The following is a 12,790-nucleotide window of genomic DNA, read 5'->3' on the forward strand; positions in this document are numbered from 1 at the left end:
TTACATTAGCTACCTTATTATCCCTGCCGCAAGGCAGGTATTACGCATTCGATAATGCGTTGAATCTAAAATAGTTTTTTGTTGACAAAAAATCAAAGGCAAATTTGTAAGATTAACTTTATAAAACATTTTTTTTTAATTATATTAATTCAATTTTTTTTTAATTATGATTGGTTAAAAGAACTTAGGTCTTATTTACAAATATTTGCATTATATATTATTTATATAAAATAATTTATCTGTAATTTGAAATAAAATTGTTTTTTATAAATATGAAAAACCTAAATAAATGTTAAGGAAAGTTGGCAAGTGTGGATGTTAAAAGTCAAATGGAATTATGAGCCTTGAAAAAAGGGTGCACATAAACTTTGTTAGTCCATTCGAATAAAGGGTGTTTCATTCTTCAAGTGAATTTCTCCACGTCCATGGGCCTCCAAATCTTACACCATGTGACCTCTATTTTCTTGGACAACATCCTAACCCATGTACAAACAAAGGGTCAATTCACACGACCATGTGTGGATCCCGTAGGTGAGGGTTATAATAATATATATACGTTGAAAGTTAAATTTAAATTATTTTTAATATATTAGTTAATTTAAATTATTTATAATATATTAGATAAATTTAACTTTTTAATGAGTTTTTTTGGTGAGATAAAATACATTTTAATAATTTATCAACATTTTCAAAAATTCATTATTTAGATTATTTTAAAGTAGGTGAAAAAATTTAAATCAAAATTCTCTCAGTTATAACTTGCCAAAAAATAATTTATTAGAGAAAATGTAAATTTATTTACTTATCAACTTGCTTATAAAAATAAAATTTATTCAATTTCACAATTTCATTTATTGATAAAGGCATTCTTCATAAATAACTATAAGGATTAAAAACTAATTTTCCTCTCTAACATATTAAATATATTATAATTCAATGTAACTTTTTATAATTATGAAATCCTTTATTAATAGATACAAAGATTTTTTAAAAAATAAATAAAAGAGTTCAACAAGGTATCCATTTTTATTTATTTGCACGGTAAAACATAGTATTAATAATAATACGCTGATTTTAAGGTTATGGCAAAGCCTACACCAAATTGGCTTATGAGACTCTCTTATGTGTGAGACAAGGGACCTACCTCTTTGCAACTATTTGACTACTAAATCTAGGAAGGTGTACATACCTAACCACTCTAAATTTGAACTTGCTACCTCTTACGATAAAAGTACATGTTTCTAACCATTAGGCCCACTCAAGTATTTTTGTGACACAAAGATATGTCACTTGGAGAATCAAATGTAAAATATTTTTTAATGGATATGGATCCCTAATAAAAAGTTTAGATAATGACATTTAAAAAAAAATAATTCCATTCGTTTCATAAGACAATAAAGTGTTGTCATGATACATCGATACACAAGATACATTGTTTGGAGAATCAAACACATAAACTTTTTCTAATTGGAATGGATCCTAAACCAAAACATTAGACTCGTGTTCAAATGTAAAAACTGGTTCATAACTTTAAGAATTTATTAATTAAACTAAGTGGCAGAGAACACTAGCTATGCGGCCTTGTTATGATTTACTTTTGCAACTTGTCGAATTTTGGTTATATGTTGTTATCCCCAGGGTTTCCATGGTAGGTAATAGGGGTGAAGGGGATGTTTTTTTTAAATCAATTGTGCACTCATGGAGTGTATTGTTGTTGAGGTGTATGGTCAAGTTGTTGACTCAACTTGACATTCACTTGTTTGTTGGCATTGATTCATTATTTTGTGTATTGGGTTTGGCTTCAATTTCTTGCACTTAGTTTTGATTCATCGGTTTTGTCCTGGTTGTTTTTCAAAAACAAATTATTTTTAATAAACAATTGTATTTATCAAGAAAATAATAAATAATAGGGAATGGAAAAAAATGTTAAAGAGGGAGTTATTCATGCATTTACTTAGCTTATATTTGAGAGAGGTTATTAGAGAGCTTACTAGCTTTTAAAAAATAGGTCTTTGGTGATGTTGGAAGCAATGCTATAGTAAAATTAACTCTATAACAAAAGATTGTAATCACATGTTAAAGAGGACATACATGTAACAAAAATTTGTGTATTTATATTACCTTTTTCTCCTCACAAATTTAAACAATGTAGTCATAAACTTTTTGAAATTAATTAATTGGGTGTAGTTTGAGTGGTTGTGAGGAAAAGTTGTTACCCTCCCCATCCAGGTTCATTTCCACTTTGTGACATGTTTCTCTTGATGAGCCAATTATTGATGAATTATATATGATCTATTCATGAGTTGTAGACTTAGCCTTGCACCTTGAAGAATCTGGGGTTTACCCTAGATTCCACCATTGGTATAAGGGGAAGTGCTCAATAGGTTTCTCGTATAATATACTACCTATAAATAATTTAAAAAATGAAAATAAAAAGGAAAATGTAGAGCATCATTTGTTAACAAAAGTGCAAAGAAAGATTTTGAAGAGTGAGAATTGATGGAATGAATTACATTATGAAGATAGATAAAGTGAAACCCAAAACATGTTCTCATACCAAACAAAAGAAAGTACGCAACAAAATAAATAACATGGCTAAATAACTAAATATTGTGTCTTCAACATGCATGTTTTGGATTAATAATGGGTACATATTTTTAATAAATGTGCATTGACAATTTGGAGAATAAAAATGAAAATAGATTTATTGTCGAGAAACGTAATTAAAATAAAAAAATCTACATTAATCAATAATTAATATTCAAAATTGTCAATGGTGGTTTGTGAGATTGGTGAAAGTATGATATTGTTATCACACTCAACAGAGTTCAAGTCTATACAATGACATTACAATGACATGCTTGTGCTTGTGCATCTCCTTGGGAAAATAGGTGGGGGTAAGTGTGAACCTTGGGCAACTTTGGTGAAATGGATACTCTTCACTCATGGATTTTGAGCTAAACAAGATTTTCATAGGGTTGCAAGACATTTCCAACCTAATATTAAATCTAAATAGAGTAGTTATTGCTTACTCACTTAATTGAAAGCTTAAGTCACTTAAAAAAAAGACTTTATTAGTGCGGTATGATATTTCATCGTTATATTAATTATAAATAAAGCATTTACTGCTTGCTCACAATGACTAAAAACTTGAGAAGTCAAAAATAAAAATAAAAATATTAGACCAAACCTTATCTATATCTCATGAGCCAATAAAAACTTTGTTAGAGCTTTCTTTTTTAGTACAATATGTCATTCAAGAGAGTAGCATGATTTTGCCAACAATAGATACTTAGTTTAGTCATCAATGAGAAGATGCCAATGAGCACACATGGTTAAAACCTAAAACTACAATCCCGTTGGCCATTGGAGAGTTGTGTTGTGGAAGGCACCCCTCAAAGTAACAAAAGTATAAAACTATTACATTGGTATCAAGAGGAGTAATTGTCAATTCAACATCATTGAAGCAAAGTCCTCCATAAGTAGTCTTTGGTGGTTACACCTACCATACCAATAAAAAAAACCATAAAATGATTAGAAAACACAGTGATACTTAAAGACAATAAAACAACTTTATGTTGTTGTTCAAGAACACTACCACATCTTAAAAATTCCAAGGAAACAAATTAGCCATCAACATTATAAACCCAAATTTCTAAAAACATAAATGTCCTACCAAAACCTATAATACCACAACCATAGCCATGCTATTCTCCTAACCGTGACAAACAAAACCCTAGTAAGAGTAATGACAAAAAAAGAGGAGTTAGTTGTCTTGCCACTCTTAAAAAGACCAAGCAAACTCATTAAGTTAAAAGTCACCTCCTATTGCTTTGATGTATTCTACTTTTTTACTTATCTACTTTATTAATATCCAACTAAATTCATTTTACTTTTAAATCTGTGAAGATCAAACCTTAGTAAAATTTTCCTCATTTTTAAATTATTTATAGGAGAATTTCATCTTGAAATTTTTATCTAAAATTAAAATATATTTACATGGATTATATATATATATATATATATGTCCACTCTATATTTTTTTTCTAAGTAAAGACTAATTCTATTAAAAGGAAATGAAAATAAGGTTACAAAGAGGCAGAGGCCTCAGACTAGAGCAATTGAATGCATCCAGGAGAACAGAGCTATCCCATACTTGGGAAAAAACAGTTACAGTGATACACAAACCATCCATAGAAGCCTGACAACTATCGGAAAGCCCTAGTGCAGAGATAGAGTAATCCCTTTGAAACAGTGAAAACCAAACACCTATAGATAGCAAAACTGTACATGTTAACTGGGAAACGATGTACTGCTGAGCCAAAAAGACATAAAACCAGACTACCGAACCCCATGAGCAGAACCAGAATATTGAAATTCCGAGCCACAAAGACATAGAACCAGATTGCCGGACCGCTGATATAAAGCCAAAACATCAAAAACAGAAGAGACCAAACCTGACCCGTGACCAAAGGAAAACTCTAAGCAGCCAAGAAGGAAACCAGGTGGCATCACATGGGGACATCCTGATCCAGCGGCTCCTCGATGACAAGGCATGCATTGCCATACCAGAAAACACCATCACGTTCCACATCATCCACTTCGCTGCCATCTGGAGGAAACGACTCAGGACGGATACCACTGGAGCTGCCAGCAAAGGCCACCGAGACTTTGACTTCATTTGGCATGCCACCAGGTGGCTGAGAAGCACTTGGAATACCTCCCTCACCATGCATGTCGCCACACCTTTCCACCTTATCTTCATCTGCAGAAGTCTACCCAGAACCAAGGCTATCCACAACATTGAGACCACCTTGAGGATGCTCTGCCACTGTACTCGCTGGAGGTTGAATCTGAGCTTCTTCCTTAGAGAAAATTATGGTGATATTAGCCGTAATGATGGGCTTATTCAAGCTACTCTGAAATTTAAAGTGAGTCGATTGAAAAGCATTATGCGGGAAGGGTTTTCGAGCAGGGCTGGACGAGGGTGAATTCGCTTGGGAAGAAGGCGGAGAGACAGGGGGTAGAGGCTGATCCACAGAATGAGCAGCTTGATGCTTCGCATGACCACCACGGCTTCTGCCATGACGGCTTCTCATACGATGCCTGACCATGGTTAAACGACAAGGGGAGAGCACAGAAGCACAGAGAACTTTTGGAGAATGCCTGGTCTGCGCAACAGGAATCTGAGGAAGACTCAGTGAGCAAGACAGAGAGTGGGAGATAAACGTCCCAAGCCCAGAATTAGGAGCAACCAGGAGCCGGCATTGAACTCCTGAGACTGAACTACTGCAAAGGAAATCTGCATAAGGCAGGCAGAGAATATGAGACGGGGTGCATGCAATGGGATTAAAGACCGAGAACTCCATGTTAAAACCAACTCCTTCAATGTCTCGGTGGATGTGAGCATTAATATCAACCTGTAGACGGACCTACTCGCACCTAATGTGAGCCATCATGAGCCAGGTAAGGATGTGGAGATTAGCGCTAGCCATCAGCTGGCATGGCCGAGTGCCGTCGCTCATAAATATCCTCATTAATGTATTCTGAAATCACCCGCATCCGGGTATATGTCCACTCTATATTAAACAGAAGGAATTATGTATTTTTCTTACAAATATTTTATTTTCAATTGATTTATTAATACATTTATATATAAAATGATTAAAATACTTTATTTATAATTTATATTATTTTAAATGATATATTTTAATTTTATATTAATCATATATATATATTTTCAATTAAGTTATATAAAATATGTTTTATCATGCTTTAAAAAAATTTACATATCTCCCGGGCACTTTAAACTATTATCTCTGTTCAATTAAAAAAAACAAAACCCTTTTGTCTCCCCATTTATTAAATAAAAAAACTATAAAACATTAAAATCAGATGAATTTATATCAGTCACATAGTCGATAATGGTAAACAAAGAAATACTACGTAATAACAGGAAACAGAACGATATATAGATTGCAGAGTGCGCATACCGTGAACCAAAAACTATATGCTTATGTCCTACAATTTTGACAGACAAATAAAAATGGCAGAGGACAACGGTGGAGGAAAGCCAAAACTGGAGCCGGTAAAGCGCAGAGTTTCAAATTATGAGGGTTCCAAAGGCTGGCAAGAACGCATCTACATTCCTACTCTGACCGCAGGTAACCTTCTCTCGCCCCCAACGAAATGGAACAAAATTCTATATTCACAGACTATTCGGTACTATATCGCGAGGGATTGATCAAGAGTAAGCCATGGTTCCAAATCTAATGTACCCAGATATGCCAGAACTAAGAGAATTCATAAGCAATCCTGGAAGTGGGCGGGGGGATATAAGAGTAAAATACCCGAAATATTGCAATCTCGCATTCTCACTATAGTCTTTCAACTTATCAATCACTGCTTCACATAGACTATGGAATACTCTCTCAGTTCCAGCAAGATTTTGTTGAGCGTCTCTTGAACCCCTTTTTATATGTTACCGGAGTGACTGAGATCATGCCAGTGGCTTTCAAACTAATGTCGTTCGTCGTCTTTTTTGATTGTCGTTCTGCCAGCTTCTAGGTGACTTTGTCTCTTCTTCCATTATCTCAATACTCGTGATCTCGTGCCTTTTCCTTTATCCCTCCTAGTATCCATCTTTTTGAAAAATTTCAATCTCTATCCCTGCATCTCTTTTCTCTAAGTTTCAGTATCATCTTCAGCAAACCATTTTCCTTATGATGCCATTGGGTAATTGTAGGCCACGTTTTTTTTGTTTTTTTGTTTATCAAAAGAATGAATGTCCTTTAGCCCTTTCGATCTTTCATTACCATCGACTCAGATAATGGGTCTTTCCCTATCGTGATTGCATGTAATGGCTAGTTTAGTGCATTCAACTGTCGTTCTGTCCATGATATTCTCCTTTAGGCCAGTTGTCCACATATCATAATTTTTTTCCCATCTTGATATGTGACTAGATGTTTATCAATCTTATCAACTTCTTTGTGGTGTAGTCTAACTATATGACTTTTTTTGTTTTTTTAATAATCTGGGATTCAGCGATGTGATTCTCGGTGAGATCGCAGTGTTTCATTGTTTAAATTGCATTTTTGAATGTAGAAATGGATCCAGCACTGTGGAAACCCTAAGGGCATTCGGACTGTGTAGACTCAATAACCTAAAATTACAATTTCCCAATTTCTATCTGGGTTTCAGGCAAAAGTAACCAAAATACTACCTGGAAAAGTGCCAAAAATTCACCTTGTTAGACTACTGCCTCTTTTGTTTGTCCATTTATCTGCCCAGCTATTTAGGTATCTCCTTTGAATAATGGTAATCTCTTCAATCTTGGTTGCCAAACTCACTCTGCTTTCGAGGAAGTTGTACAGATCTTACTTTATATTAATTCACTCCGCTATAATATATAATTGGTTGCCAACACTGAAAAACCCATGATCACTAGCTTACTAATTTTCAGAGGGATAAATTCCCAAGCATCTATAAAAGCATTTATAAAAAACTATTTCTTCTGCCTCATAATTAGCTACTTACTCATTTAAAATTCCGTCATTAGTCTTCAACTATTCCCCCTCCCCCTACCTGACTGATATTTTCTTTTTGAAGCTCCATCAATTTCATGCAAATCCATTCTCATAGTATCTTACCCTGTTTGAGGGCATTCATAGAACGGTCAATTGATGGCTGTATTTCGTAGTGTACTTTGTACAAGTTTCTAGAGCAAGTTAATTGGAGCAAAGCTGTCTTCCATGCTTAGACTAAATTACAATTCTTAGAGTATATGCAAAATACTAAAAAAAATGTAAAATTTAGTTTAAATTGATCACGTTTTATAGTTAACAAAATTGCAGTACACGAGGTCATTTCATATTATTGTAAACAATCAACTTGCTTGATGCTATTATATTCCTCTTGTTACAGATCATCCATCATCACACCCTATGACCACATCTCTATATAAAGATATATATGTATAACTATGTAAAAAATTGAAAAAAAATGGTTAACATTATTGAGAATGGTGTGAACTTTACTTTCGGTCACAACCGATCCTATGTCATATTATTATGCTTAGGGTTGGTTAAGGCTGACCTATTTTGTGTAAGGCTGTGTTACCCACATCCCATAGGAGAAATTTTTCTCCTCCTTGGACAGCCAGCCAGCCAGCTACCCAATTGATCAGTACATCACATGATGCCATAGATCCTCCACTTATTGCTCTAGTTAGATTTCTTTCTCCCATCTTGCATTCCTTCTTGAAGGAAGGTGGATCATCATTTAACAGGTACTTTAACCATTTTGTAATCATGTGCTTTTACCTATGTTTTCGGGCATGCTAATATGAATCAAGGGGTGATCCAGATGATTGATTGATCGTGGCCGTATTCTGTGAAAAAATTTTGCTGCAGTGATTGATTTATTTCTCCTACTTATTTACAATAATAAGTTATTTACCAATGCTTCAGTAAATATCAAAATAAATTCAGCTGCAGACTTCACAAATTATGAACTGAGAAAGCAAGAGAAACACCAACACATGAACAATCACATTGACACACTTGTTTTTGGACAATAGTCCCCGGAAAAACCCAATGCGGGAAAACCGGTGCAGATCTGAGGGTTTCTATTATTGGTAGTAAATTTCTGAATACAATCTGAATGCCCTAGAGAAATGACAATACACTCAGAGAAGATAATTGATAAAAAATAGTGAGAATTTTCTCACACTGAATCTTGAGATTTTGCATTGGCCCCAGCTCCTAGATGACCCATTGGGTAGTCTTTGCATGAGCCTACACAATCACTGCGTGGAGACTCCCTCTGAGTGTCTGTTGCTGAGAAATCGAGATTTCATCTGTTAATCACCCACAGTGATTCCTGACACTGATCTCTACTATCCCACTGCGTTGCCTCTCTGATCCTTCACTGTCTTCTCTGAAGTATATTCACTGGAACTGGAAATCACTTCCTTCCAGTACTACCTCTGGTCCTCACTGCTTGATCACTTGTTCGAATTCCTTAGCCAACTCTGCCTTAGGAATATCAAACCGATTGATCAACCCTCTGTGTGTTTTCAAATGAACCCCAAGCCTCCGTATACTTTTTCTCGTTGAGACTTCAACGGTCGAGATTAAGTCTCTAATCAATGACTAAGATTAAAACTTGACTTGATCCGTCTTCTAAAACATTCTCACCCATATTTTGATTAATACTCATTAATATTTTATTTTTCCTAAGTTTAGACTTAGGAACCCCATTAAAAGTATTACTTATTTTAATAAAATACAATGCAGTTGGAATTTCACCAAATGGTTTTTGGGTTCTTTAGAACTCATGTGCCTTAGCCTCTCCACTAGTTTTCATGGCTAGAGCACATCCAATGCTACCAAAAACTAACACTCCCTTTTAGTGAGGAATGTGCTCTAGCAACAATGTCCAATTGCATGCTGCTCTGTCTCTGAAGTATCTCTTTTCTGCAATGTTGCTGCCACCAACACTGTGTTGTTACTGCTACTGTACTGCTGCCCATGACACTGCCACTGCCACTGCCATTGCTACATCTGTACTACAACTCCCTCTCAAATGTTGCATCACGCTATTGGAAGGGATTTTCCAACATACCCATCTGTTCTCGGAATTGAACAAACTTTGTTCTTCCTAGAGCTTTGGTGAGTACATCTGCTACCTAATTTCCCATTTGAGTATACTCCAATTGTACCGCCCCACGCTGAACACAGTCCCTGATAAAGTGACACCGAATATCAATGTGTTTGGAGCGATCATGAAACACTGGATTTTTAGAGAGCTTGATACAACTTTGATTATCACGGAAGGTTTTTGTCAATTCCAACCTCTTCCTGAATAGATTTACAAGCAGTTTCTTGAGCCATATAGCTTCACATGTTGCTGTGTTAGTTGCCATATCAGTGCTGCAGACTTTTGCTTCTTACTGCACTAGGAGGTCATCCCAGATCCAATACCGAAGCAATAACTAGTGGTACTTTTCTTGTCTACTGAACTTCGTGCCCAATCTGCATCAGTGAATCCACTCAATTCGATATCATCGCCCTTGGCGTATCTTAACCCGAAATTGGTTGTTCCTCGCACATACCTGAGAATGTGCTTTGCTGCTGCCTAGTGCGCCCTTTTTGGTTCCACCATGAACTGACTAAGGGTGTTGACAGCATAACATATGTCTGGCTTGGTGTTGACCAGATACATAAGCGACCCAATGAGCTGTCTGTATAAGGTGGGGTCCACTTCCTTGTCTCTGGATGCATCTATTTTCTTCCAATTGGTAATCATAGGCGTAGCCATAGGTTGACAATCCTGCATTCTGAATCTTTTCAGAATTTCTGACGCATATCTACCTTGGCCAAGGAAGATCTCACCATCTTGCTGCCAAACTTCCAATCCCAGAAAGTAGTGCATTAGCCCCAAATCCTTCATGTCAAATTTTGTTTCCAGGTTCTTCTTGCAATCCTCTATGAGTCTGGATGATCTCGTAAAAAATAGATCATCCACATATAATACCAGAATTAACGGCTCATCTTCTACTAACATATAATAAAGATTGGGATTGACATCACTCTTGATGAATCCCAACTGCTGTAAGTAGTTGTCATTTCGACCATACCAAGCTCTGGGTGCTTGTTTCAGCCCATACAAGGCTTTCTTCAAGCTACACACATGAGTTCTCTTTTCACGTGTTTCAAAACCTTCTGGTTGTTCGATATATACCTCTTCTTTTATCACCCCATTCAAGAATGCTGTCTTGACATCCATTTGGTGAATCTCCCATCCCATCTGTGCTGCAAGGGATATAATGGATCTGATAGAGGTATACTGAGCTACTGGGGCAAAGGTCTCTTCATAGTCTATTCCTTCCTTTTGAGCATACCCTTTCACAACAAACCTAGCCTTATACTTGTTTATGCTACCATTTGCAACATACTTGATCTTGTAGATCCATCTCGAACCCACAACTAATCTGTTCTCTGGTCTTGGTACAATTTCCCAGACATCATTTGTCATAATGGAACTATACTCTTCTACCATGGCATCCACCCACACCTGGTGTTGTACAACTTCACGAAAACTAGAGGGTTCTTTGACTTGAGCTACCAATGCTTGGTACTTGTCAGGTTGTCTACGCTGCCTTTTCTCGGCTCTAGGAGCTCCAACAAATTCCTTTGCGTCCCTCAGAGTCTGTCGTACCTCTCAGCTAGTCCTTCCACTAGTGGTGGGAGGTTCCATCTGTTCTTCTTCTTGTTGTTGTACCTGCTGTGACACTCCTGGCTCCTCTTCTCTTGAGGAGATGCTAGTACTAGTTATAGTGCTCGAACCAGATACTTGTCTTCCTGCTAGATCTGCTCCCTGTTGCTGGGCCAGAGGAACATCCTTAGCGTGTTCTTCAAAAGGCATCTCTTGAGATTTCCTGAAAGCTTTATCTTTTATGAACTTTACATCCCGCCTTATTACAATCTTCCTACTGCTCGGAATATAGATTCAATATGCCTTTGAAGTCTCACTATAACCCACGAGATATCCAACTTCGACAGTCTGCTCTAACTTGCTTCACTTCTCATCTGGAATATGACAATAAGCCACACTTCCAAATATCTTGAGGTGACTCACTTCTGGCTTCTTTTCCGTGAAAACACCCTCTGACGTCTTCTTTCCTAAAGCCCTGTGAGGGGTCCTGTTCTGAATGTATACAGTCGTGTTGCACGCTTCTGCCCATAAAAACTTGGGTAGATTCTGATCATATAACATCGCCTTTGCCGCTCCAACAATAGTTCTGTTCTTCCTTTCTGCGACTCCATTTTGTTCTGGATTATAAGGTGCTGTCCATTCTCTTCTGATCCCTTCTCTTGTGCAAAAACCTGTGAAGTTTTTATCTGTGTATTCTCCACCATTATCTGAGCACAATATTTTGATATTCCTTCCTGTCAGGTTTTCCACTAGAGCCTTAAACTCCTTAAACTGATCAAAGACCTCATCCTTGGTTTTTAAGAAATAAATCCAAGTTTTCCTGGAATGGTCATCTATGAAGGTGACAAAATACTCAACACCACTGATAGCTCTTGTAGACATTGGACCGTAGATGTCTAAGTGTATTAAACCCAATACACTCTGAGCTCTATTGTTGCTTCTGGAATAAGCTGCTTTGGCATACTTGCCTAGTACGCAACCTCTACATGTATCATCATGCTTGGTAGTAAGCACTGGAACCCCCGTAACAGTTTCCTTGAGAATCCTTAACACTCCATGATGTAAGTGTCCCATCCTTCTATGCCACAGCGCATTCAAGCCTTTCTCTCCACTGACATTATTGCTTATCAGTGCCATAGGAGACTCGAGTTGCAACTTATATAACATGTTGCTACGAGTTCTAATCTGGGCCCTATTTTTCCACTTAGGATGCTTGCCATATACTTTGTTACCGATGAAGTATACATCATATCCTTTATCTTGTAATTGAGATACTGAAATAAATTCATTCCCATACCTAACACATGCAGTACGTTAGTGGCTCGAAGACTATTTCCTGCTATTGTCTGGAATGTAATGGTTCCCTTTCCTACTGGGGTGTATTTCATCCTGTTACCCATTGTGATTTGGAAGTTCATCTGTGCCTCTTGATAGCTCGAGAAATATTCTCGTTCTCCAATCATATGAGCTAAAGCCCCGCTATCAATGTACCAATCCTCGGCTGATGCAGAACTCGATAAGCAAGCAAATTCCTCTTCTAGCTTGGAAGCTAATTCAGAAATATTATGATCCC

General features: G+C 36.6%; 1 protein-coding gene across 3 annotated transcripts in view; it reads left to right on the plus strand.

Moving 5' to 3' along the window:
• Nucleotides 1-5,912: 5,912 nt before the first annotated feature.
• The window catches only part of LOC149263187 (uncharacterized), a 198,627-nt gene continuing 191,749 nt past the window's right edge, over nucleotides 5,913-12,790 (plus strand). For 2 of the 3 annotated variants that reach the window (XM_089425902.1, XM_089425903.1), the window contains exon 1: nucleotides 5,913-6,164. In XM_089425902.1, coding sequence (XP_089282028.1) covers nucleotides 6,011-6,164 — 154 coding nt within the window. In that variant the 5' untranslated portion in view covers nucleotides 5,913-6,010. The remainder of the gene's footprint in view (nucleotides 6,165-12,790) is intronic. The other variant, XM_089425907.1, reaches the window with a different exon arrangement.

Source organism: Pinus tabuliformis, chromosome 6 (genome assembly GCF_031772625.1).
Source record: "Pinus tabuliformis cultivar Carrire ecotype Pingquan chromosome 6, CPIR1, whole genome shotgun sequence".
In the NCBI taxonomy this organism is placed as follows: Eukaryota; Viridiplantae; Streptophyta; class Pinopsida; order Pinales; family Pinaceae; genus Pinus; species Pinus tabuliformis.